At 38.2% G+C, this 27,659-nt stretch overlaps 4 protein-coding genes and 1 pseudogene across 5 annotated transcripts; all 5 read right to left on the reverse strand.

The window, feature by feature from the left end:
• Positions 1–2,688: 2,688 nt before the first annotated feature.
• LOC143575236 (uncharacterized) lies at positions 2,689–4,770 on the reverse strand. The gene has a single exon (XM_077059660.1). The coding sequence runs from the start codon at positions 4,418–4,420 to the stop codon at positions 2,909–2,911; it is 1,512 nt and encodes a 503-aa protein (XP_076915775.1). The 5' UTR covers positions 4,421–4,770; the 3' UTR covers positions 2,689–2,908.
• A 953-nt stretch (positions 4,771–5,723) lies between these two features.
• Positions 5,724–8,374, reverse strand: LOC143575250 (heat shock cognate 70 kDa protein-like). The gene is made up of 2 exons (XM_077059674.1): positions 7,937–8,374; positions 5,724–7,744 (listed from the first exon to the last, which is right to left on the reverse strand). The coding sequence occupies exons 1-2, from the start codon at positions 8,199–8,201 to the stop codon at positions 6,114–6,116; spliced, it is 1,896 nt and encodes a 631-aa protein (XP_076915789.1). The 5' UTR covers positions 8,202–8,374; the 3' UTR covers positions 5,724–6,113.
• Positions 8,375–10,037: 1,663 nt separating this feature from the next.
• Positions 10,038–16,582, reverse strand: LOC143575251 (heat shock cognate 70 kDa protein-like; annotated as a pseudogene).
• A 3,827-nt stretch (positions 16,583–20,409) lies between these two features.
• LOC143575237 (solute carrier family 40 member 2-like) lies at positions 20,410–23,855 on the reverse strand. Of its 2 annotated transcripts, XM_077059661.1 has the most exons (8): positions 23,315–23,855; positions 22,744–22,894; positions 22,171–22,367; positions 21,503–21,979; positions 21,234–21,405; positions 21,001–21,138; positions 20,808–20,918; positions 20,410–20,577 (listed from the first exon to the last, which is right to left on the reverse strand). In XM_077059661.1, exons 1-8 carry the CDS (start codon positions 23,599–23,601, stop codon positions 20,449–20,451), a joined length of 1,662 nt encoding a protein of 553 aa, XP_076915776.1. In that variant the 5' UTR covers positions 23,602–23,855; the 3' UTR covers positions 20,410–20,448. The 2 variants fall into 2 exon arrangements, with proteins under 2 accessions (XP_076915776.1, XP_076915777.1); XM_077059662.1 differs by lacking the exon at positions 23,315–23,855 and having other exon boundaries at positions 22,744–22,953.
• Positions 23,856–24,689: 834 nt separating this feature from the next.
• On the reverse strand, positions 24,690–27,055 carry LOC143575238 (uncharacterized). The gene is made up of 4 exons (XM_077059663.1): positions 26,808–27,055; positions 25,980–26,049; positions 25,632–25,696; positions 24,690–24,893 (listed from the first exon to the last, which is right to left on the reverse strand). The coding sequence occupies exons 1-3, from the start codon at positions 27,000–27,002 to the stop codon at positions 25,647–25,649; spliced, it is 315 nt and encodes a 104-aa protein (XP_076915778.1). The 5' UTR covers positions 27,003–27,055; the 3' UTR covers positions 24,690–24,893; positions 25,632–25,646.
• Positions 27,056–27,659: the final 604 nt, after the last annotated feature.

Genomic DNA, 27,659 nt, shown 5'->3' on the forward strand with positions numbered 1-27,659 from the left:
CTCCAAGCGTTCTGCGTCGCGTGGCACGCAGTCAGAGTTATGGTTTTTTACAAAAAAAAGGTTGTAGTCATAATGCCTAACCTATGGGCGTTATGCGACATGTGACGCACAGTCACATTTACACTTTTTTGCACCCACCACCGGATCCAATTATTCCGGCCACCATAAACCCACCGGATCCAGTTATTCCGGCCACCATGAAACACATAGTTTAATTCAAAAAAATAGAAATTAAAAAAGCATAAAACCCACATAGTCTCTTCAATCTTCACACACACCTCCAATCTTCACACACACAAACACACACAGTCTCTTCAAAACCACTTCATGGCAACGAAGAAGAATTCCGGCCAACGGAGATTCTTCGATTTGAACATGGTGTCGGATCCATGTTCATTATTCCGGCCACCATGGCCAACGGAGACCATGAAATCCACTGTCAGTGTTCCGGCCACCATGAAATCCACCGGATCCATTTTTCCGGCCATCATGAAATCCACCGGCCACCATGAAAACCACCGGATATTGACTGCATAAAGAAGAATTTTGTTTTTTTATTAATTTTCGTGTCTTCATCCGCGTTATATATAAAACGCAGGAAAAAAAACAAACCCAAAACGCCGGCGAGGGCGGTGTGCCCCCGACGTTATCCTCCACAACGCTTCCATAACTTCCCGAGTATGCATGGTCTAATAAACTAACCTCTCTCTCTCTCTCTCTCTCTCTCTTTTACAAATTATAGGGTGATATTATGAACAGATATGACTGTAAATTTTAAGGTGGAAACAAAGTTTGTCCCTATTTATTTTTTAATATTTGTTGAATTAGTTGTGAGTAGATGAGGAAAAAAACTGTAATGATAAGCGTTTAAGAAAATATTATGTAATTAAGCAGGTGAGAAAAATATAATGTTTTATAATGTAATTATAGAGATATAATGATAAGCGTTTAAGAAAATATTATGTAATTAAGCAGGTGAGAGAAATTTAATGTTTTATAGTGTAATTATAGAGATATAATGATAAGCGTTTAAGAAAATATTATATAATTAAGCAGGTGAGAGAAATATAATATTTTATAGTGTAATTATAGAGATATGTAATTAAACATGAAATGTAGTTTTATAGTGCAATTATACATAGATGAGATCATGAAAATGAGACAGGTTGAGAATGCTCTTAGATATGGTTTATAGTAGGGGTGAGAATGATAAATAAGTTGAGAATGCTCTTAGATGTACTCTATTATTAACAAGCTATCAAAAGACCCTAAATTTTTTTTTATTTTTTTTAATAGCGTTTGGATCCCCCGCCAATACCTGAGTGAGCCTTCCTGAGACGGGATGTCAACCGTCCATACTGATTTTGACGCTCCAGGCCTGACTCACTCAAGAACACCATCAAGGAGGAAACCCACCACTGTTAGAAAACCCCCTTGAGTCAGGTTTCGAACCTGAGACCTCAAGAATCCCAAGTCTTAACCATCACTCCCATGCTATTGTGCCAGAAGGCCAACTAACTTACAATATCTGATATTTGTCCAACCATAAATGATGAATTTATGTAAATCATCACTTTTGAATTTTGGGCCATAAAAGAACAAACCTACCGACCTATATGCATGCATCATTACAGCCTAGCTTTGACAATAGACGGGAGATCAAGAATAATGCTTGAATAACTTGGACCCCCATCTATCACCCACAAAATCTTTGTATTCATAATTATGTTGGACCCCCATCTATCACCCACAAAATCTTTGTATTCATAATGCTTGAATAACTTGTACCTGATGCTTTTAACTTGTACACAAATCTAATCACCCTTTAGCCCTAATCAAGGAAGATCAAGAATAAGCATAAAGAAGTGGGCCAAAAGAAAAAGAAACGATTATCATGCCACCACTTTAAAGACTTGATGATACTGAAAACTCATCAAATAACTTTAAAAAAAATTAAAAAAAAAAACACGAAAATACAAAAAAAAAAAAACTTGTGAAACAATCACCACCACTTGTAAACATCAATTTGCAAACTTTTTTAATGGTCTGGTTGACATTTTAGGGGTTAAATCATAAGCCAAACTATTAGTAATGCCTTCGATCATTAAAACCAGAACCAAAACCAAATACGTCACGAGCTAAGCCTTGGCTAAACCTTGACTTTGTATTTCATATCAAGTGATGTATTTGTCAAATCTGTCTCTTACTCAACAAAAAATAAGAGCTTTGGTTTCGGCTCATCTGGATATATAACTAAAACAAACTAAAACCAAACCATTACTAACCGTCTAGTTTCATGCTTTGGACTTTTAGGCTATTACAATAACATATGCAAAGAATATGACCAAATAATTAAAAGATATTGTTAAACATTAAGCAAAACCAGGTCGAACTTGAATACTTAAACATGAAACTAAGATATAAAAAAACATACATAGCCCAAAACCCTACAGTTCAGTTTACCTTGTTACAATCGACTTCGAGTGTAAATCGTAAACCAAACTGTTCAGTACTGTTTGAGAACGCCTAAACCAATCAACCTAAAAAAATTAAACTGGCCACGAAACCAAACCAATGACTAGTTCAGGTAGCTTAAAACTAGCTTAAAACTGAACCATGAAAACCATACCCTATCAACTCCAAACACTCGACAAGACATTAAATTTCGCTAATCTTGGTCACTCAAACTTGAGAATGCGAAGGAATGGCATTAAAGGTGAAGAATCTTGATGTTCTAACATAATTTAAAGACGGTAAAGGACAAATATTAACATTATTATAAAATGATACACAATTGAGTGATTGTTCTTTCAAGTAAAATCTAAACCAATGCAAAAGAAACTCATGTAAAAATACAACAATTGCAGTGTAAAAGAAAAAACAAAGTATAGAGTTTACCAATTACCCGTTACCACCATTGATGAACAAGAACGCCGCGCTGTCTTAACGATTTGAACAAATCCAAACATTGCCCATATGTTTTCTGGTACTTTGGACTCCTAACACCCGGGCAACATTTCTGCCACCGATTATAATGACATTCAAGAAAAACCTCATCAATCAAACAAATAGCTCCTGTTTCAATCAACCTCGGGATCAAATCAAATTCAGTCCCTTCAATATCCATCTTCATCACCACAAAATCTTTCTCAGAAACCGTGTTCTTCAACCACTCAGCAAAATCAAACCCTTGAATCTCATCAACAGATCCTACAATCCCGCCACCTGATTTCACCGGTTGAATCCGACCCATTCCTCTACCTTGTTCCACATTTTCATCACCGGGAGTTTGGTTGATTTCAAACACTAAAGTCTCGTTCTTGACCCACGCAGCATACGGTAACAAAGTAACACCTTTTTTTAACTTATACTGATTATGAAAATGTCTATCTGCTTCTACCGCGTATATGTGGAACGTCTTGTTTTGTTTCGGATATTGTTTCTTAAACCAGCTAGCTATACTCGAACCGTAGCTCCGAGCACCGACATCTATGTAAAGGTACCTTTGCTTAAAGTTAATATCCACCATGGACGACAAATACTTCACATTTTGAATATTTTTCTTCAACGTAATCCACGGTTTCAAAGGCTCGTTTACAATCAAAGGCTCGGCTTTCTTAACTAAATATTGTTTATATCCCGGAACCGAGCATTTGCTACTCAAAACTTGTTTCGTTTTCTTCTTAATTTTAATATAACTTTCTTTCTTCATCACAATTTCATGAATCTCAGGAACAGAATCAAACCCATCTATACGTCTCGAGTGTACGAATTTACAACAATTGAATAAAGCGATAAAAGAATTGAAGCTATACGTATCTTTAGACGCCGTATGCACAACAAAATACCCTTCGGGTTTAAGCGTCCGGCCGACTTCCTCCGCGAACTCCCCTGCTTTCTCCGATCGGTCCAATCCACCCGCACCCGAGAATATAAAATCAAACGTGTTATTCGCAAACGGCTGGCGAAACCCGAACCCGTTAACAACCAACGGCTTCATCGCCTTCTTGTAAATCCCAACAGCGTCATCAACTCCGATCTCTTTCAAAGCATAAACATCATCACCCAGCGGCGTATCAACGCACAACGCCTTCGATCTCGTCGACAAAAACCCATCAACGATTAGATCCTGAAACACCGTTATGTAAAACATCACCCGTTTATGAAACTCCGGAGATGTTTCGGCTGCCGGATGTAGCGTCACCGATGAAGCTCCGGCACCGGCGCCGGTGGCGGTGACGAGTTTGTAATTATTATTATTATTAACGGAGAAGAAGCAGAATTCATCGCCGGAAACGCAAGATTCTCCGCGGATGGTGATGACGTAAGCGAACCGGATGCCGACGATGAGGAGGCAGAATACGAGGAACCGAACGACGGCGTTTCGGAAGAAGCGGTGTTTAGAGGTTGGTGGGTCCATGGTGAAGTGGGTTCGGGTCGGATTTGGATTTGGTTAACGGGAGCAGAAACGGGCGGAGGTGTGGTTAGCGCCGATAAGTGTTTGGTGTTTGGGGTTATTGGATTTGAAGAGAAAATGGGAGGTGAGTTGAGTGTGATAGTAATAATAACATTTCATTGTTAGTTTGTTTTCATGGGTGATTGGTGTTGATCATTATTGCTTCTGTAAATTTCTGTAATTTTTTCCCAGGGTTTCTTCAAGTGAGAGAATAAGGTTGATGAAGAATGAGTCTTTGGGGGTGATGCTAAAGTTGTCAATTTCTTTCTCTTTTTATTATTATTGTCTTTTTTGGTTTTGAAATGTGACATGGACATATGTTGGATGACATGGATTGTTTTTTTCAGTAAATATTAAATTAAATGATAACATATTATCTGTCACTTACCCAAAATTACCCGTTTGGCTCTCGGAGACGGTAGTTTGAAATAGTGTGTTTGAAACCGGACAGCCGCCTGGTTTTATAAAACTGGAGGTTTAGAGTGGTTCACTGATCTGATAGGAGAATCAGAACGGTGTATTGATGGTTTATTATAGAAAAAATATATTTTTCTAATTTAACATTTTTTAACCTTAATCGCCAATTTTGAGAAAAGAAGTTGTTTGGCCGGTTCGACCAATTGAACCTATGACCTCGCAACCCGTTCGGTTCGTTGTCTGATTCGGTTATGAAATCATTGGTTTGAAAGCTACAAACATAGCTTTAGTAGCTAAATGATGGCTAGAATTTAAAAACAATAGATCATCTCTTTGGATTAAGACTATGGTGGCAATTTATACAAGTATTCACAATTGAGACACTATTGCGGTTAAACATTCTCTTTTGTAGGACATGGAAGAGCATTGTAAAATTGGAAGAGGATAATAACAATTAATAATTTAAGAATGTAGAAAGGCTCCAATATACGTAGGTAAAAGGGATTTGGTTGGATAATTGGGTAGTGATTACGGGTGTTTAAAGTCGGATATTTGAACATTTCGGATAGTGGATTTCACTATCTGAATCCGTATCCAAAATAATGAAACGGATATCCGAAAATCTTATCGTTTTAAATATTTTAATTTTTGTGTATGCTAATCTTTTTATATGTTAAGTTGTTAACTCAACAATTTATATTTTGGGTTTTATTAGGCTACCTTTACTAACGTAATCAATACCCACCGAATGCGCGTCAACTCGTTGCTGCAACACAATGCCTGGTTTTACTAGCCGAATAAATATTCGTAATTGTGTCTTAAGAATTCATTTAAGAAACCAATGCATAGGTAGGTGTATATCTTTATCATGATACATTTAACAAATCGATATTGATATTTAAGTGACCGTTAAATTTAACCAAAGAAAAAAAGATTGAAATTAAAACTTAACTTAACAAAGCAAGACATGGATGGAATATGGTGACAGAAATTAGAGCCATAAACATTAACCAAAGTAATGGTCATCAAATCATACGTAACAACAAAGCAACAAAATACGAAAGATTATAACATTAATATCCACACATCATAACAAAAAGTAGAGCTAATTAAAACATCAACCAAATTTTAGATTCCAGTATTCAATAACCGTTGATATTGATGACAGATTAGGTGGAAAAAAAAGACTAAACACAAGCTTAGATCCTAATAATGAAAAACCATAAGAAAAAAAAAAGACCTAAAAAAGAGACTTGCGAACAAACTCTAGGTGTACCTTCTTAGAGTGAAGCTCAGCAAATGATGCAGCCTGGTTAACCTTGAGCCACTTGCTCGTTTTGTCAATGGCTTTTTTCATTACCTGCAAGATCTCATGGTGCACACTCTCCTTGACACTACGCTCTTCTATCTTATTCTTCATCTTGTATATGCAATCCTCTAATGCATTGTGGGCTTCTGCTTTCTTCTTGAATTCTTGGTCCTTAACTTTGTACTTCTTAGCATCATATACCATCTTCTCAATCTTTTCTTTGGATAGTCTTCCGATCGCATTGGTGATTGTAAGTTTCTTCATCTTACCGGTGGATATTACTGAGGCGGTGACTGTGAGGATACCGTTGACATCTATTTCAAAGCATAGCGTAGCTTTAGCAACTCCTTTGGGAGCACGTGGTATTCCGGAGATGATGAACTTTCCCAAGAAATGGTTGTCTTTAGATTTTGATCTTTCACCTTGATACACCTCGAAAAGCATGGTAGATTGGTTATCGGTTGATGTAACGCATATGCCGGCCACACTTTTAGGTATTGAAGTGTTTCGCGGGATCATAACAGTTAATAAGCCTCCCTTTACATTTACACCAAGTGATAAAGGAGTTACCTCATGTAACATCACATCTTGAACAATCTTATCACTGCAACCACTTACCTTCGCAGCCATAGCCGCTGCACCATATGCAACAGCCTCATCGGGGTTCACACTCTTGCATAACTTTATACCATCAAAATACTCTTGCAGCATATGCTGGACCTTTGGTATCCTAGTTGAGCCACCAACAAGAACCACTTGATCAATACATGATTTCTTCATCTTTGCATCACTAAAGCATGTATCCAAAGTCTCGATGCACTTATTAAACGAATCCATGTTCAGCTCTTCAAATTTAGCCCGGGTGAATTTGATAGAAAAATCAATCCCCTCATGCAAGAAATCCAAATCAATTGATGTTTGAGTAGCACATGAGAGAATCCTTTTTGCTTTCTCACAAGCAAATCTCAACCTCCCTAATGCTCTTTGGTTCCTAGTTAAGTCCTTTTTCCATCTCCTCTTAAATTCTTGAGCACAGTAATCCACCATGCGGTTATCAAAATCCCCACCTCCCAAATGCGTGTCACCAGCAACCGCTTTCACCTCAAAAATACCACCTTCCTCAATAGTCATTAGACTAACATCAAACGTGCCACCACCCAGATCAAAGACAAGCACGTTTATCTTGTCAACGATATCAGACTTGTTGTCTAGACCATACGCGATTGCAGCTGCTGTAGGCTCATTGATCATACGAATGACGTTTAATCCAGCAATAGTACCAGCATCCTTGGTAGCCTGACGTTGTGAATCGTTGAAGTAAGCAGGGACGGTTATCACGGCATCCTTCACTTCCTTTCCAAGATAGGCCTCGGCAGTTTCTTTCATCTTTCCGAGAATCATTGATGAAACTTGTTCAGCCAAAAACCCCTTGTTTTCACCTTTGTAAGTGACGACAACCTTTGGTGTGTCAGCCGAGCCTTTGACGACCTTAAAAGGCCACAACTTGATGTCGTCTTGCACTTTGGAATCACTGAATCTCCTTCCAATCAACCGCTTAGCATCTGGAAATCCATGATTTAAAACAAACTATATCAGCAAATATTTCATTTCAATTTAATAAGTCAAATCATAAACAACAAATATTCAAATAGAAAGTTCTTAGGATCATATTCATATTCTATTATTTTGATGATGGCTAAAAATAAAAAAAGCAGCATTGAATAGAAACTAAAAAAAACAATATATAGTCTGACCGTATATGGTGTTAGCAGGGTTCATTGTTTGTTGATTCTTGGCGCTATCACCGATGAGACGCTCTGCATCAGCAAAAGCAACAGAAGAGGGTGTGGTTCTGTTTCCTTGATCATTAGTTATGATCTCGACCCGGTTATGCTTCCAAACGGCAACACATGAGTAAGTTGTTCCAAGATCAATGCCGATCGCCGGAGCCTCGATTCCTTTTCCGTCCATTACGTTCAGGGTTGAGGAGAAATAATAAGACTGTAAAAGTGATTGCATGTATCTATCTATATATGAGCAACAACAGTCGATATGCCAATATCTATCTAGTACTTCAAAATATACTAGAATATAGCTAATAGCTAGATAACACTAATATTCAAAGAATAATAAAATACTGATAAATTGCAAAATACATCTCCAACAAACAGATTTTCAAATATGAATTGTCAGATAGGGTTACAAGACATATATGAATATACATTAGTTATTTCATGTGTAAATAATGTTTCTGATATTTGAAACGATCAAGAGAAAAAAATATCCTTTATTTATTATTTCAATTATTCCATATGTAATATATATGCATTGGGGACAACGTCCGGGTCTATGACATCCGAGTTCTTCACGTACGGCTAGCTACGGTACATCGATATATATACTAAAAGACAGCCTTGTCCTCGGTTTATTCTCCGAGTTCAAATCCAGCATTTGCATTCGTCCTTCTATCGTTAATACTGAAGGGGTGTGTTGGTTAAGTTTTTATTCGTCATAAATTATGTATTCATTACTGTATTATTTTGTGAATAATGAACTAAATAGTTTATCCACTTACCAGATGTCATGCATTAATATATATATATAAAATTAATTATTAATGTAGATAGCTGTTTTAACGGTTATTAGTTATTACCAATTGATGATCAAGAGGTGCAACTCTCCGTTCAAAAAATAAAAAAAAGGTGCAACTCTTGTCTTGATCATACACACTATACTTGTATATATACCTTCACAACTCTCATTTGTAAAACACATGCAATTCATAATCAATTTATGTCTAACAAATATGGCAGTGGTTGTTTAAATGCGTATTGTATCCATGAAAGCGATATATATGTATTTAATCATTGCGGGGATTTGAATCCTTGTATATGTACTTATGTAACCATGATAGTGGTACTTGTATTGTATACTTATTATGTGAATCTGTAACCATGGGAATAGTGGCCATTAGTAGCCTGGTGCAACAGAATCGGAAACCTTTAAACAATTTCCGTCTTGCTCAAACACGATTGACAACCCAACCCAACCAACCTAAAGAAAGCACGACCGACCCACCCCCTAGTGGTCCATCCTCGGTCCCATTTATCAGCATTTCTGTTTCCGGCCCGGGCCAGTATGGGTTTGATCTGATGCTCACCTGAAGTCAAAGGGGCCACGTGGCTTTCTTGTCGCTTAAGCTCGAGGTGAGAAAAGTGCAAACATAAGCTCAACGTGCTAAAACGGTGATTTGGCAAGCTTAACGAACTGGTTTTACATTATCAGATACATTTATTTAAGTGTGGCTTAAGTGTTAAATATGTAATTGGAAGAGTAGAGTTAACTACATAGATGGTCCATGTGGTTGAACGGGTCAAACTGGCCACACTAAGGATCAAAGAGTCCAAATCTTATAGTAAGAATTAACTTGAAAAACCAACGCATAAGAAACCGATAATGGTATCTCAGTGAACGCTAAATTTATCTATAAAGAAATCGATGGAATGGTATGACCACTATCACAACTTTGTATCATATAATCCTCTACAAGTTATCACATTTCTGGATACTCAAAAAACATATGAACAACTTTGAAGTAATCATGAAATCCAATACAAGAGTCTTTTTTTTTTCTTCTGCACAGATCTCTGTTGCAACATCCACTTTTCACAAGATAAAACATCACCAATTAGTGTTAATGAATCAATTAATGTGTCACGTAATATCAAATCATACTTGACAACAAAGAAATTATAATACGAAAGATTTTTAACTTATAAACTATTTAATTTCATACATATGAGTCATAGAAAAAGTAGAGGTCTAAGCATCTACCTGCAGACTGTCACGAAACTTAACCTACAATATTAGTATCCACTTAGATCCAACATTCAACAATTGCTTAAATCGATGACGGATTAAGTGGAGCAAAAAGTTAAACAAAAGCTTAGACTCTAATATTTAGCAACCATAATCTTAGACCTGAAACACCGGCTTGCAAACAAATTCAAGGTGTGCCTTCTTAAGGTCAAGCTCAGCAAAAGGTGCAGCATGGTTGTCCTCGAGCCACTCAGTCGTTTCATCGATGACTTTTTTCATCAACTGCACGATCTCATGGTGCACACTATTCTTGACACTGTGCTCTTCAATCTTTATTTTCTTCTTGTATATGCAATCCTCCAGTGCACTATGGGCTTTGGCTTTCTTTTTGAACTCTTGATCCTCAAGTTTGTAGTTTTCAGCATCCTTTACCATCTTCTCAATCTCTTCTTTGGAAAGTCTTCCAGTTTCATTAGAAATTACAAGTTTCTCCATCTTACCGGTGGATATTATCGAGGCAGTGACTGTTAAGATACCGTTGGCATCTATTTCAAAGCATTCCATAACGTTAGAGACTCTTTTGGGAGCAGGTGGTATTCCAGAAATGCGGAACTTTCCCAACAAATGGTTATCTGTAGATTTTGATCTCTCACCTTGATACACCTTGAAACTCATGACAGTTTGGTTATCACGAGTTGTATAGTATCGTTTGGTGTTACTTGTAGGTATTGGAGTGTTTCTTGGGATCATAACATCAAAACGTTTTCCTCTTAGTTCTTCACCAAGTGATAACGGAGTGACATCATGTAGCAAAACATCTTGAACCCTCTTGTCACTGCCACCGCTTACTTTTGAAGCCATGACGGCTGCACCGTAAGCAACCGCCTCATCAGGGTTTACACTTTTGCATAAACCTCTGCCATCAAAATACTCCTGCAGCATAAGCTGGACCTTTGGTATCCTAGTTGAGCCACCAACAAGAATAACTCGATTCACACATGATTTCTTCATCTTCGCATCACTATGTTTCCAAAGTCTCAATGCACTTGTTAAACAAACCCATGTTCAGCTCTTCAAATTTAGCTCGAGTAAATTTAATAGAAAAATCAATCCCCTCATGCAAGAAATTCAAATCGATAGATGTAACAGTAGTATACGAGAGAATCCTTTTTGCTTTCTCACAAGCCAATCTCAACCTCCCCAATGCCCTTTGGTTCCCAGTCAAGTCCTTTTTCCATCTCCTCTTGAATTCTCGCACACAGTGATCCACCATGTGGTTATCAAAATCCTCACCTCCCAAATGAGTGTCACCAACAGCTTTCACCTCAAATATACCCCCTTCCTCAATTGTCATTATCGAAACATCAAAAGTGCCACCGCCAAGATCAAAGACAAGCACGTTTACCTTGCCAACAATATCAGACTCATTGTCTAGTCCGTACGCGATTGCTGCTGCTGTAGGCTCGTTGATCATACGAATGACGTTTAATCCAGCAATCGTACCAGCGTCCTTGGTAGCTCGACGTTGTGAATCGTTGAAGTAAGCAAGGACGGTTATCACAGCATCTGTTACATCCTTTCCAAGAAAGGCGTCAGCAATTTCTTTCATCTTTCCAAGAATCATTGAAGAAACTTGTTCAGCCAAAAACTCTTTTTTTTCACCTTTGTAAGTGACCACAATCTTTGGGGTGTCATCGGATCCTTGTATGACCTTAAAAGGCCACAGCTTGATGTCTTCCTGCACTTTGGAATCACTGAATCTCCTTCCAATAATACTGCGCCAATGGCGCGCTCTCCTGCTGACAAGTACAACGTTAAAGTTTCACCAGGTAGTGGAGCTGTGAGCGCAGGCAGATTTATCAGACATTCTTTTATCTCACTGAAAGCTTGCTCGGCCTCAGGCGTCCACTTGAATTGGCTTTTCTTTAAGCAATTTCTCAATGTGTTAATGAATGGGGTAGATTTGCTTGCATGGTTTGCTAGGAACCTGTTAATTGATACCAATCTACCATTCAATTTTTGAACTTCCTTCATGGTGGATGGTGAGGGCATGCCGAGGATAGCCTCCACCTTCTCTGGGTTCACCTTGAAACCATCCTTGGTGACCATTACGCCGAGAAATTTCCCTTCTTCCACGCCGAATGTGCATTTGCTCGGGTTGAGCTTCATGTTTACTTCCTTTAGGCGCCGAAGGGTTTCTTCGATGTCTTTGAGCATTTGTTTTTCCTCCCTGCTTTTAATCACCAAATCATCCACGTAGACTTCTAAGTTTTTTCCAATCTGCTCGTTGAAAATTGCATCCATGAGTCTTTGGTAAGTGGCTCCTGCATTCTTCAAACCAAAGGGCATTTTTGTGTAACAGAAAACACCCTTGTCAGTTCTGAAAGCAGTCTTGTCTTCATCCTGTGGTGCCATTTGAATTTGGTGATAGCCCTTATAGGCATCCAGGAAACATTTGAGCTTAAACGGCACCACAGAGTCCACCTTCATGTCAATGTTTGGGAGGGGGTAACAATCTTTTGGACACGCCTTGTTGAGGTCCTTGAAATCAATGCACATTCTCCATGACCCATTGCTCTTCTTTACCATCACAGGATTGGCTACCCATGTTTGATATCGTATTGGGCGAATGATATTCGCGCGCAGTAGATCTTCTACTTGCTCATTCATGGCCTTTGTCTTCTCGTCTCCCATGACTCTTTTTTTTTTAGCAATTGGCTCCACGGACTTGAATGTGTTGAGAAAGTGCTGCGCCAGGTCTCGCGGAACCCCAGTTATATCAGAATGTTGCCACGCGAAGACTGACATATACGTTGTGAGCAATCTTTTCATTCTCACTCTTGTGTCATCTGATATCGTAGCTCCGATTGTGATTGTTTGTTCTGGGAATTTTGGGTTGAGAATCCATTCCTCTGGCGCGTTGTTTGCCACTGGAAGCTTCATTCTCCCCTCTCGAGGTATACTTATTACTGCGCATAAGTGATCTCGGTACACAAATGTTACTCCTGTTGGTGTTGGGAACCCCAACGCGCCATGCGCTGGTGACGGTATGGCGTTGAATTGGGCAATCGTTCCTCTGCCCAAGATCATACTATGGCATGAAGTGGTGGGCAAGACCAGGAAGTTGACAATTTCAGCTCGCTTGTGCTTCTCATCCCCCATAGTTAGTTCGAATTGTATCTGACCTAGGGGGTGAATAATTTCGTTTGAGACACCCGAGAATGGTGCACTCACAACTTCAAGCCTTGCTTGGTCTGCTGGATCCAACTTCCTGAAACATTGCTCATAGATGATGTCTGACTCACTACCGGTGTCCACCAGGACTCTTGACACCTCATAATGAGCGATGTGTGCAGTGATGACTAGAGGGCTGCTGATAGACGGGTCTCCTCTGATTCTTGGAAAGATTACTTGTTGCTCACGCCAATCCCCTTGGATTTGCGCGCTTCTCTTCCTCGATCTTTGCCCTTGCCTTCTTCCTTCAGCTACACGGATTCTTTTGAATTTTTTACTGGCTGAGGCTCCGTCTGGTTGTTCGTTCTCTGGTCTTGGATTTTTTACCAGGTGAGCCAACTTGCCTGATTTCACATCTTTTTCGATCGCATCCTTCAAATGATGGCATGCATCAGTGTTGTGCCCTGTGGATTTGTGAAACTCACAATATTTGCCACTGTTCGGTGGTCCCTTATGGAGTAATGGCCTGGGGTTTTTAAACTGGACATTCTCTGTGCTTAACACTTGCGAAGGCGTTTTGGTGATGGGAGTCCATATTCTTGGTAGAGGTCTGTTAGGCTCTCTGCCGCCTTCCTTCTTGTCACCTTCTCCGCGATTAAGAATGTCTTTTTGGGGTTGGGGTGAACTTTGTTGTGCTTGCTTTTCTGTAGGAGAATAATTGGTTTGTTGCAACTTGGACCATACAGAGTTTTGTTTGCGCCTCTTTTCATTGTTGCGTGGTGCTTCTGTTTGATGCCCTTTATCTCTTGCTCTGTCTTGGGCAATTTGTTTTTCATTTCGCGCGAAGACTCGCGATGCTTCCATAAGCTTAGCCCAAGTGGTTGGCATGCCTTCTCTGCTCACGAGAGCTCTGCGGAGTTGATCACTGTGCGCACCTTGTATAAAGGCCACGCGCAAGAGTTGTTCAGTGATGCCTCCAATTGCAAGAGATTCCTGATTGAAACGAGTTATGTAGTCTTCAATGGTTTCATCATTCCTGCGTACGCAGTGCATGATGTCATCGGGGTCGCGCGTGTGTCTGCGCTGCTGTACAAAGTGAGCCTGGATCTTTTCCAATAGCTCTTCGAACCCATCGATTTGTCCTGTCGGCAAGCTTTCGAACCAGACACGCGTTGCGCCCGTGAGGCAGCGAGCAAACATGTGACACCATGTTGGCATCGTCCAGCTTTCTAAGTTTCCAGTGTTATAAAAACCTTGTAAGAAATCATCTGGATCTGTTGTACCATCGTACTTGCCTAAACCACTTGGCATCTTGGTTTTGTGTTGATGGGAGCCTTCGCAATGCGCTCAGCGAATTTTGAATGTTTTACCAAGATGGCTGGCCTATATGGTGTGGTTACGTCCACTTGCTCTTTCGCTTGTGGGTTGTATGGTGTGTATAAATCCATATCAGCTTTGGCTCCAGGTTTTATGTGCATGTGTGCTCGAAGCTGTGAACCTCCTGCATGAGTATCTCGCGTCTTCTTCATGCTGTGCACCTCTTCCTCATCACTAATATCAGCTTGTTCGGTGTGAACAGAATGACCGTCTTCCAGCGCGCGCGTCTTTTTTGTTGTTCCCTGAATGGTTTGTTTATCAAATGCGAGCCTTTGTGTTAAATCGGCTAACTTTTTGTGTTTTACCAACTCATTGTATTTGTCCATTAAACACCGTTGTTCGTTTATGAGCCATTCTTTAGGGTCATTGGTTTCAACTTCCGGGCCCATTGGTCCTTTTTGTTTTGCACCAGTCAGATTTTGGAACGTGAGATCGTCTGGGGGAGTTTCAGTTTGACTATGAGGTGTTGTGTTGAAGGGATGGTTACTGGTGGTGCGCGCAGTGTCACGCGGCGCCCTCAGAACCTGATGTCCCTCATTAACATCCTCAAGCTCATTATCCTCCGGAACTTGATCATTGTTTCGAACACCGGAAACCATGGTGAAGAGAAAATTGATGAAATAGTAGTTTTGTTGCCGTTGTAACAGGTGATGGCGCCAATGAAGAAACGTGTATCGACTTACTTGTATACGATTAAAGTTCCTCGGGTACGAGTGTGCTATATCACCGATGGTTTTCCGATATGCGAGTTCTTCCACCTACAAAACGAACAGCACCGTGAGCTTACCTCTCAGAAAGGGACAGAGGGGTCCTCTTTGGGGTAACCCTCCGGTGTGAGAATCAGGTATTGTAGGAGAAGATAATCAGGATGTAAAAGTGAGTAAAGGACTTGGAATATATTTTCTTGCTTGCCTCCAACTGTGGAGGTGGTGTGGTATTTATAGTATTAGGGTTTCCAATGATTGGGCTCAGGCCCAATTAGGGCCTTTTTGGCCTCCTCCTATTGCTTCGCGCCACGTGTACTTAGGACACCTGGTGCTTTTTCATTGATTATTCTCTGACCAAGGTATTTCACCTGACCCATGTGCCATCACGTGGTGGCACATGGGCTTTGCTGAGTTGTCCACCCTTCATTGGCAGCTGTCAACATCAGCACATTCTTTATTCCTTAAAAGATACATTCTGGAAGGTTGCCTGATGAGTACAATCATGGTTGTCCTTATCCTGATTTGGATTAGACTATTGTCTCATTTGTTGTGTGTCGCTTACGCGCGGTCTTTATGCGCCTATCCCGGGGATGCGCAAGGTCTTCTCTTTATTCTCACAGATGTTTCTTGCGCTTGCGCGTATGTGATATGCGCCACGCGCAGATGTTTCATGCGCTTGCGCATAGGTTTTGGCTTTGTGTCTTCATGACATCCTGATTTCAAGCCTCTTGTCTATGTCTTGTTGGTTGACCCGCCCCGCTCGATGTTAAGGCCGGTGCATACCCCTTCATATAGTATAACCAAGCAACTAACAAAATCAGAATTGAAGTTGAAGGTTTGTAATATAGTTGATAAATATATATAATCACTGTTAGCAGTGTACGTAATTAGTGATATATACGGATGTCTTTGATAAACCCTAACCCTAAAACCCTAAACATGAGCAATTGTGCTTAAAATAAAATAGTATTTAAAAACAACTCCAGAACCTACATTGAGGTAGAATTTCTTAGAATGCAGCACCATTTTTGACAATTTCATATATTTTGTATTTTTTAACGATAAAATAACCAGCATTCACTAGAAACTAAATAAAAATAAAAAATAAAAGAAGGGGTAAACTGACTGACCAAATATAGTGTTAGCAGGGTTCATGGCTAGTTGATTCTTGGCGCCAACGAAAGCAACAGAGGAAGGTGTGGTTCGGTTGCCTTGGTCATTAGCTATGATCTCCACCCGATTATCCTTCCAGACGGCCACACAAGAGTAAGTTCTTCCGAGATCGATGCCGATCGCCAGCGAGTCGTTTCTTCTTCCGGCCATACGTTCAAAGTGAGGTAAAATTGTAAAAGGTATATTTTTTTCTTCTTTTCTCACGGTATAATTTAAAGGGAAGGGAGAATTCGCAAAATAGTCCTCAAGATGAGAGAGAAATCCTAAACAGTCCAAAACTTTTTAGATTCTCAAAATAGTCCCTGGAAACTTATCTAAAACATGACATTTGTATTCGTGACGTGAGATTTGGTTAACCACTCACAGATTGGCATGTGTAAGGTTAACGTGAAAGTTACAAAAAAATCTGTCTGCGCCAATAGTTTTCAAGCAAAAATCATTTTCTCAAAACTTCATCTCCTACGACGCATTTCAGGTGAATTTCGTCTCCTACAAGAAATTTCAAAAAGGTTGCAAAAAAACGATACTTTTCAAATAAATTTAGTCTTGTTAGATGATTTTTAAAAAAGTTAAAAAAAACGATAATTTTCCAATGAATTTAATCTTCTTAGATTATTTTCATAAAAGTATTAAAAATCCGATGTGAAGGTTAAATGGCAAGTGTTAAGAATGTGGTGGATGGTGGTGGTGGATGGTGGTGGTGGGTGGTGGTGGTTGATGATGGCGGTGGGTGGTGGTGGTGGATAATGGCGGTTGGTGGTGGTGGTGGTTGATGATGGCGGTGGGCTGTGGTGGTGAATGGTGGTGGATGTGATTTTCAAAAATGTTTTATAGACAACTATTCTTTTTATGCAAAAAAATATAACTTTTATCTAAAAACCATCGAATTTAAATAATTTGTAACAAAATCCATCTTTTCTGACAACTCTTCTTTTTATACAAAAAAAAAAAACGAAATTCACCTGAAATGCTTCGAAGGAGATAAATTTATGAGAAAATGATTTTGGGTTGAAAACTATCGGCGCAGACAGATTTCGTTGTAACTTTCACGTTACATTTACACGTGTCAGATTGTGATTGGCTACTCAAATCTCGGTCACGATTACCAATGTCACACTGCAGATAGGTTTCCAGAGACTATTTTGGAAATTTAAAAAGTTTTAGACTATTTAAGATTTCTCTCTCATCTTGAGGACTATTTTGGGAATTCTCCCTAATTTAAATCATTTCCTCTTATGCCATCTAATGGGCTCTTATTAGGTAGCGTTTGATATGCATGAATAAGAGCTGGAATGTAATCAACCATTATGATAGAATGAAAAAATTTTTGTTTGGTTGGTCAATGAAATGGAATCATCCATTACCATGTCCATTTCATTCCACCTAAAACACCTCAAATTCATTCCATTTCCATCCACCCTCTTGTTTTTTTATCCCACCCCCTTGCACACGATATCACATCCACCACTCTCCCACCACCACTAGCCAATGCCCTCTTACCACCACTATCACCACCCACCACCGCCCGCCACCACCACCACCATTCGCCTCCGCTACCAGCCACCACCATCATTCGCCTCCCGTCACAACCACCACACGCCTCCGCCTCCAGCACCACCAACCAACCACCACCACCTACCAGCGTTGCCCACCACCACCAACCATCGCTCCTGGCCATCACCGCCACCCGCTGCTTACCACCGCCACCACCACCCACTATCGCCACCACCAACAATCGCTCCCGGCTCCCGCCCACCACCGCCACCAGTGGTTTCGGGTTAATCCGATCTGGTTTCGGGTTAATCGGGTCAGGTTTTGCAAAAAAAAAATATCTAACCCGCAACCCGACCCTATTAAGGTTCGGGTTAGTCGGGTTCGGGTTAGTCGGGTCGGGTTAATCGGGTTAACCATGTTACTTTATAGTTTTAGATTATTTTTTGTGTTTGTAACTTGTAGGTTGTAAAATTTCTCATTCCACTATATTTCAATTTCTTTTGCAAGTAATTATTTTATAATTACATAATAGGCCTGTAAACGAACCGAATGGACATGAACAAAGACATATCCGTGTTCGTTCATTTAACTTTTAACGAACACGAACACTTAATCGAACAAATATTTGTGTTCATGTTCTTTAGTTAAAAACTAAGCATGTTTCATGTTCGTTTATGTTCGTACATTTAAAATCTAAACGAACAATTAACGAACATCAATGAACATATTTAAACAAATATAAACGAGCATGATGAAACATAATGTACATGAACGAGCGTAAACAAACTTATATGAACGATCATAAACGAATGTTCACGAACATAGATGAACTAGTGAAACATGTGTTCATGTTCGTTCGTTTTAAGTAAATGAACACGACATAAATGAACTTTCCACTGAACGGTTCAAGAACAAGCATAATATTCAACTCCTCTATAAAGTTCTTTTTAGTTCTTATTTTCACCTTTCATCATTATATTTGAAGTTAAGTATCACCAATAATCGGGTTAACCCGAAACCAGACTTTTTTCTAAACTGAACCCGAAACCCGACCCTATTAACAATTCGTGTTAACCCGAGTAACCCGGTTAATACTTTTTAGACCCTATTTAACCCGACCCTAATTACCTTATTCGGGTTCGGGTCGGGTTGGGCTAATCGGGTTCGGGTATTTTGGACACCCCTAGCCACCACCCACCACCACCATTAACGTTTGCCACCACCACCACTCATTACCATTTTTATTTTATTATGTTTTTTCTATCCTACTAAAAAAATAAAAACTAATAATTCATTTTATTCCTACATGGTAACCAAACATGTCAATGGAATCACAATGATCTATTCCATTACCTTGTCCATTTCATTCTCTCGCTCATTCTAGTCTATCATTTATTCCATTACCCCATACCAAACAGACATACTTATTATTTATTACTAATAGGTGTCAGTCGGGTTGGTGGGGTGAGATTCTTGTAGGTCCCGACACCGAATCCAACAACGAACAAATTTTGTTTTTGATAAACGAGCGAGATGGGTGCAGTTAATTAAACGATCGAGTAAATAATAGACAGATAATATAATAATAAACGATCTCATTATCGGTAGCAAAGGATTAAATATATAACAAACGAACCCCTTGGGTGATTGATTACACCTTACAAAACACACACATAAATAGAAACAAAGGCTCCTTATTTACAGCCTAACACATACTTTCTAGAAGCTTTCTCCCCATTGAAGCTAAGCGCTTGCATCGAAACTCTCGTCGTGGATCCAGATTTCCTGCCCACCTTCATTATTAACTTGACCATAGTATATTTAACGAGTTTCATTCTTTGATATCGTAAGTCACATTTTTGGCTCTACAATTCTTTAACTCTAACCCAACCCATATATTTATTCGTGTCGTGTTGGGTCGACCCGTTTTAACTTGTAGCGTGTCCGCGTCGGGTTTCGAGTTAGATATTTAATTTCTATGTATAACATGCCGTACCGCATGCACATGGTTCAAGGTACGAGTTCTAAACCGACTTAGTTATTCTTTCCTATGTATATACGTTTCAATCTAATTTTTATGAATTCATATGTTGCAACACGAGTGCATGGTTCAACATTTTTACATCTACTTTTTGTTTAGTATAACAGTCTCGTTGCAAAGTGCGTGTCCTAAATACTAGTTACGAAGTGTGGTAAGGCCGATGGGAAAGTAACTCACTCTCCCTTGGTCCCATGTCGCTCTTCTCATCCCTTTTTGTTTCATTTCGATGTTAGGACGGACAGACTGCTCCTCGCTTCCTCTCGATCCCGCATCCCTTGCCACATCAGCCTAATTCCCGGCTTCCCAAACCCATTCTGTCCCCTTCAAAACATGTTTGGTTTTCTACGATGACGAAGAAGACTTAACACTTTTAATTGGTTTTGCTAATGCATCATCCTTACTTGGAACTGAAATATATCTCGTTCTACTCTTTTTACGCACATTGGAACTTATATTACAAGCTATGAAAATTTACACATAATCATGAAACATATTTAATCAACTTCTCAAAGTGAAAGAGATGTTTCCGAACTCGATAAATATGTACACTATACATAACCGCTGCTATCGTCACCAACCCGAATGAAACCAAGATCAACTTCCAGAAATCCTAACAACACAAATTAAAGAGATAAATATATTGACATTTTTTATTTTTTTTTAGTTTTTGATCTTTTGTTTGGGTTCAGTTTGTTTTCAGTTTTAATCACATGCAAAACCGAACCAGAAATTTGCGAGAACACAGAACCAAACCGTCGGTTTTTGTTTGGGTTCGGTTATTTGTGTTTTGGTTTTTTTCTCAGTTTCATGCACACTACTATATAGTGTTATAAAGATCACCTGAGGGTTGGAGATGATCAATCCCATGATGTATGTCATGAGGTCCCAAAAAGACTGGACCGAGTTTTGAACGCCTCCAACGACCGCTCTATCAGATTCAGGCACTTGATCCTGTTTCATATATAATTAAAATCTAACAACAGAAAACAAGAATCTAAAATCTTTTTCAACAATATTCGGGCTTTCGTATCACCTGCATTTGTTGAATGACGGACAGATCAAACACCCATAGCCCCAGACGTGACACCGCCACTCCCGACATCAACAAATAAGCTGATGTTATGTTGTTCTTGACCCATATTGACCCAACACAGATCAAGAGGCAAGTCCACTGCGTATAAACAACATAAAAAATCTTTAATGAACAAGATTACCTAGCTAGTCAAACTGTTGTCCCTTGTTATCAATTATGAACAGTTAGTGTACCTGTGACCAGATTGACCAAAGTCCGGTTCTAAGGGTTGATATTCGAGTCTCCATGAAAGGATACAAAAACGTGGCCGAGATGCCAATTATCGCGGTTATTCCTCTTCCCGTTCCAATAATGTATGCCGGTATTCCGTCCCATTCTAATGTGGCAGTCATCAAATTTCCAAAACTATCAAAAAAAAAGTTATTTTTAAAACTAATATGTTAAGTGTTAACTATTTATAATAGTGACCAACGAACATGAAACCGAAGATCAAAAACCGCACCTGAGGACAGTAAAATAGAGTACAGCTAAAGATAACCCCGCCAGAACAACATCTTGTTGAAGATACACTCGCCAAGCATGTATAAATGGACTTCCCGACAACCTTTCAACACACTTTCTAACCATAAAATGATCTGAAGGGACATTGTCAGTTGCTGTTAACGTCTCATGATGTTGGTTAGTTTGTTCCTGGGAACTAGAAGGGGCGTGTTCTTGATAATCTGGTTCTCGTTTTCGGCTTCTTTCTTGTAGAGATGGGATCCCTTTGTATACAGAGTTTAGGAACCAATACGACAAGAAAACCGAGAGTATGTTCCAGATTGCTAAGCTGACAGCCGATGCTTTCATTGACACAAAACTGATGATGAATCCTGTTACGACAGGCGCGAATAAGGTGCTTATAAGATCTATTCTTCGGATTCTGGAGTTTAACTTTGTTAGCAAGTTTGATGAACGGCCTTCTGATATTACAACCACCCTGTCATAGTTTGAAATATATGTCACTCTAATTATGACTTTTGAGGTCAAACACAAAATCTAACACTTAGACATATTTCTGGATTAGAACAGTAGTAAACTGGTCATAAATGTTTCACAAATTAATCAATCTATGAAGGTTCTATAATGATAGACTGACCTCAAAGTTAAACAGACTAGTAACAAATTTACCATTCTCTTTCAATCAAGATGGTCCCTGCAAGAGATGAAAGAACTGCTACAGCTCCAGAGAGATTGGTCAGCACAACAAGCATAAAGAATTTAGGGGCGTTGGTGACACGCAAGTCCGGAGAGATTAAAAGCCCCACCACCATGACTCCCGCAACCATAAATGAGAGGTTTTGTGTTAGCAGCCAAACGCGTAGAACCTATCAAATATAACACTTTCATGACCATGACTTATATGAACAAAGATTGCATTTGGCCCAAATAAACATGAAGAATTTTAGCAGCAAATAGAAAAAAAAACTTAATTTAGAATTTTAAATGAACTAAGTATTTTTATTTGATTTTACCATTTATCTTGAATTTGTTTGTTAATTATTATCAATGGTTTATATATTATGATACTAATAATTATTTAATACACAGTTTGCATATTAGGATACTTATTGACGTTTTATCATTATCTTATTATCGTGTAATTTAGTCGCACCACTATATTTAAATAGGCATGTCATGATTGATCAATATATCAAAAACCCTAAATTTGTCAGAAATAAACACGTATGAGAAAGATCGAACCTTTTGATATGTGGAGTTGTCGATCCATTGGCCTACTAAGGGACCGAATATGGTGGTTGTTGCTGACTCGACCACCCCATAGGCTGCAGCCATAAGCAAAGAATCCGGCCAAACATTTATCATATACAACCCAACTGAAAACTCCCATGTCCTATATATTTTAAACTCATAAAAATTGCTACTCATATATCAATTCCAAGTTTATGATCTAAAATTTGACTAAGATCATTCATGATATAAGTTAAAACCTAAAAACCATAACCAAGAAACATTAAGAAAAGTTCACATATTGTAATTAAATGCTAGGACATTATTTATACACACATAGTTTTAATTTTAGGGTTTAGAAAGCCTTTGAATAAACTCATGTTTTCAAAACACTTAAATAAATCCTATATAGTCCATGTTAGCTGGCATGGATGTATATCAAAATTTGGAATGTTGCATATGTACATATTTGATAGAATATAGATACATATATGTCTATGCACAAAACAAAATATGTCTATCACACATATGTACATGTATGCATGTGCGCGCGCGTGTGTATATATAGAGAGAGATGAGACACCTGGCACCCCATCGGGCTAAGAAGTGACCAATATACAGAAAAACTAGAAGAGATGTAGGCACAGGATCTTCATGATGGTGGCTGTCTTCATCTTCCAATCTTACATAATTATATCCTTCCTCCATTTCTCTCTCTCTCTCTCTATATATATATATATACGTGTGTGTATATAAACAGATGTATGTATATAGTGTATATCTTTTCCTCCCTCTTTGATCCGATCCATAAGAAATTTTGCATGGACAGATTTGAAATGACTTGTATACCCCTGCAGATGTTGCCAGCATGAAACATGGTGACGTGTAGTCGGTATAATTATACTAAGGGTTTCTATAGTTTTAGTTACGAGGATACATGTTAAAAATTGTTGTTTATGCACACCAGTTAATATTATAACTCGTTAGGTGACCTGATTTCAATTTAATTATTTTGATACAAATAGTTAATTTCACTTAAAATTTATAAATAATAAGTTTCGTTGATTGAAGAATCTTTTACCACATGCATTAGTGTTGGGGGCTTGGGGCTTCAACAGGGCCAACAAAAGTGATGTGGCATGCTAACGCAAGGAAATAATAGCGTTGTAATGGGGCTTTAACAAGAAAATGGTGGGGCTTTAACGTGGTAACGTGGCTTTAAACCACAACACTGCCTACATGGCAGTGACGTGATGCTTTAACTTGAAGTTTAAAACCCCACAACAAGTAGCCTTAGAGGCGCAAGCTAATAAAAGTTATTTATTCATTACTTACCAGTGTACTTTAAGTACATGTCTAAATAAAAAATCAAAATACATTCTTTTCAACCAAGTATTTAACTCCACAGTTCAATAACTTAATTTTGGTGGTCAATTTTAGTGAGAAACTAAGACTAAACTAATCTAGGAGAGGTCGCCGGTTCTAGCCTCGGCACCCGCGTCTAGGAGGTTGGGACAGTTTCCCTTTTGTATTAGTTGAAGAAAATTACTCATACATACAATTTATAAACATGGGACCTAAGAGACTCTAGAGCTTGCATGTAAAAGAGCTAAGAAAGTAAGAAACTTAACCAACTTTAGCATATTATTTGTCTCAAGAGATGGCAATATAGCTTTAGTGAAAACGCAAGCATGTTAAGAATTCGCTGGAGCATGGAATATGTAGTTGTTAGAGATTATGTATAAACATTGAGGAGATGCAGGCCATGATATAAAGTGCAACGAATTTAACATCGGATGCGTTTGAAAATGTAGTTGTCAGGGAGCAGCATGTATAAACATACTTGTTGAACGACATAGAAAATATCTAGTTATGAGTGTCAGCGAGACTGCCATAAAGGGAGTTCTCCCTAAACGCAAGAGTATAACATGGCTTGCACTAAGAAAACCTACAGCCCGTTTGGACATAACTTCAATATATTATTTACAGGTTCATGGAAGTCCACAGACATCAGAAAAATAAAAAAAGCAAAGTCATTTCCACAAGAACCCCAATAAATTGTAGAAAATGAGTTGTCTGAAAACAAAGGATCATTGATATTTCGGTTAATACAGTTTTCTTACAAATGATGAATTAGATGAACAAATCCAAATCCAATATCCCTGCAAAGCAAACCACCAATGCAAGATTTAGTTTATATAAGGCAACGATCATTTAGTAGTATTTTTGATATTATTAACTTGCTTACATCAGTTGTCACTAATAATAAAAAAATTAATATTATTAACTTGTATATGTCTACTGCGGTATGTAATTAACCATAAAGTTAAAGTTACTCTTTTTGGTCTGAAATGGTCATAGGTTTTAGTCACTTAAAAATGTTAATAGTCGAAAGCAAAAGACTTCCGACTTGCCTAAACATTTCGATCAGTTAGATGTGCATTTTGACTCGTTTACTTTAATACGAGTCGATTAGGTTAAATCTTATCTTTAACGGGTCTAATGGGTCATGCTTAAGAACTTAACTGAAAATGGTCAAACAAGTTGAAAGTCAAAATTCATGTATGAACTTCTTGCAAGGAAAGTATGTGTACAGAAACTTCTCTCACAGCCATCGGTATATAAAAAATTGCAATATTTATATATTTGATTAAAAAAGGTTGCATATTTGTTATTTAAGTGCCTCTCCTAAAATATGAAATATGTATTCTTTTATGGAAGTGCATACTGTTTTTACCACCATCTTCAAGATTGTAGTCATTACAATCTTGTTTAGGCCTAAATCAATAGAAGTAACTCGATTTACATGAAAAGTCAAGCTTTGACTCTCTTGTGATGAAACAAATTAGGCTAAAAGAGTCCATAAAATGCAAGTTGTAAAATAAATTTGGATCTGTTACCTTCGTCACGTCCTATCAAGAATTATCCAGCAACTCTTCTGAATCAGAATCACTTGCATTATAACCTGATTAATGAGTTAAGAGATTAGTTAGTGACAACTGACAAGAACAATATCCTGTATATAACACACAAAAGATGCTTTAAGGTTATTTGGATTGGTGTTCTCTAACTAATTTCTTCTTCACAAAAATCAACTGTCTAATGTTCCGAAAAACAGCTGCAACAAAGTATGTGTGTCTATATATGTGCATGTCTATAAACATTAATACATATATATTTGTATATACATATATGTATATGCATGCATGTATATATGTGTAAATATAGAGATTATAGCGAGAGATGACCTGGGCGTTTGCCGCTAACTTTCCAAACGGAAGATCGAACTCTTGAAGCTCTTGTCATCCAAATACTTGCCTGACACAAAAAGATGTGAATTGACATTAAATCAAAAGAAAATCAATTACATAAAACATAAGAGAAAAACTTACTCAAAACTGGGAAAAAAACTATTGGCAAGAGAATTGTTCAAAAATATATAGTCAAGATTTACATTTTGAAAGTGACACGAATGCTCAAATCTAGATTCCCGGCTGTAATATAACGGATTGTTAAATCGAGTGTTCAAATATAAAGCAGTAATTATTTAATGTTGGAGTGTTTGGAAATTTCTGATTGTTTAGCAAGTTAATAAAGAAAATGACTGAAAAGTATGCAACTGGTTAAATAAATATATCATTTGACCCTAAATAATAAGATAACCGAACTAAACCATTTTATACAAACACCAATTACTAAATTTTATGACAATTAGATAACAAAATCACATAATGTATATCCAAGCACCACCTAAAGGAACCAAAATTGCACGGTTCACACAATATTCGGTTCCCAATCCAACAGTGGAATAGTGATGCAAACTTCTTAACTAACAAACATTCCTCAATTAATGTTGGTATCATATCACTCAAGAAACCTAATGAAGGAGCAAATAGGTAAATGCAACTATAAAACTTCCCAAATATAGAAAGATTATAGCTATTGATGTGAGTGATTCTTGAACCAATATCACATTTCATTTTTTCCATCCAAAAACTGGTTCAAGTGTAACACCCCAAAAGTCAAAACCCCAATTCATCAACACACATGTTGAAAAGTCAAAGTCAAAATGAAACCTTTTGATGATCTTTTGGGATCCCATAGCCATAAAAGTACATCTGAGCAACCAAAACCTGCATAGACAGATCACCTGCTTTCGCCTCTTTGAGGGTGTCTTGAAACCACCGCCGCAGGCAATCCGACACCACATCCGACAGCGGCACACGGCGGCTCTGCCTCTCTCCGCCGCCGCTGCTATTGCCGTTTTCCATTTTTTTTTTTCAAAATTAACCCTCAATTTGTTCAATATTTGATGTGGGTTTTGAAAAAGTTTTGATTTTTATTGGATTTCTGAGTTGTGTTCAAAAATTATAATTATGGGTTGTCTATGTGGTGGATGGTGAGAAGTTGGCACAAGTTGAATGCGGTAATACTGGCAAACAATTAATTAATTATATGAAAATGTAAAAGAGAGTTACCGTGAAATTTGTAGATGTGGGGCGGCTGTCAGCGGTCAAGAAATAACAAAACGACAGCGTTTGGTTATTTGAATGGAGCTCACTGCTCACCTCATCATTTTGTTTTTATTTTTATTTTTATTTTTAATTGTGAACGTGGATGTGTGGGAATTATGATGGAAGAAAAGTAATAGTCGTCCAACGTCAATGTGATGAATAACTGCGTCGTATTTAAATGTTGATATAGTTTAGTTTATAATGATTAATTTGAAATCTAAATGCTCATGTTTACGGTTTAGTTTTTGTAGTTTGACGATTTAATGATTTGGTTAGGTTTAAAATTTGGTTACAAATTGTTTGAATTTAAACCAAACAAGAAGATCAACATTTTTGTTGATATTTTTATTTTTGAAATATGTAGTCGTGCATGTGTATGATGGTCATAGGGGTCGTATGATTGCGTCACTGATT

Source organism: Bidens hawaiensis, unplaced genomic scaffold, assembly GCF_021521415.1.
Source record: "Bidens hawaiensis isolate Kalapana, Puna unplaced genomic scaffold, B.hawaiensis_p1.1 tig00027321_1, whole genome shotgun sequence".
Lineage (NCBI taxonomy): Eukaryota > Viridiplantae > Streptophyta > Magnoliopsida > Asterales > Asteraceae > Bidens > Bidens hawaiensis.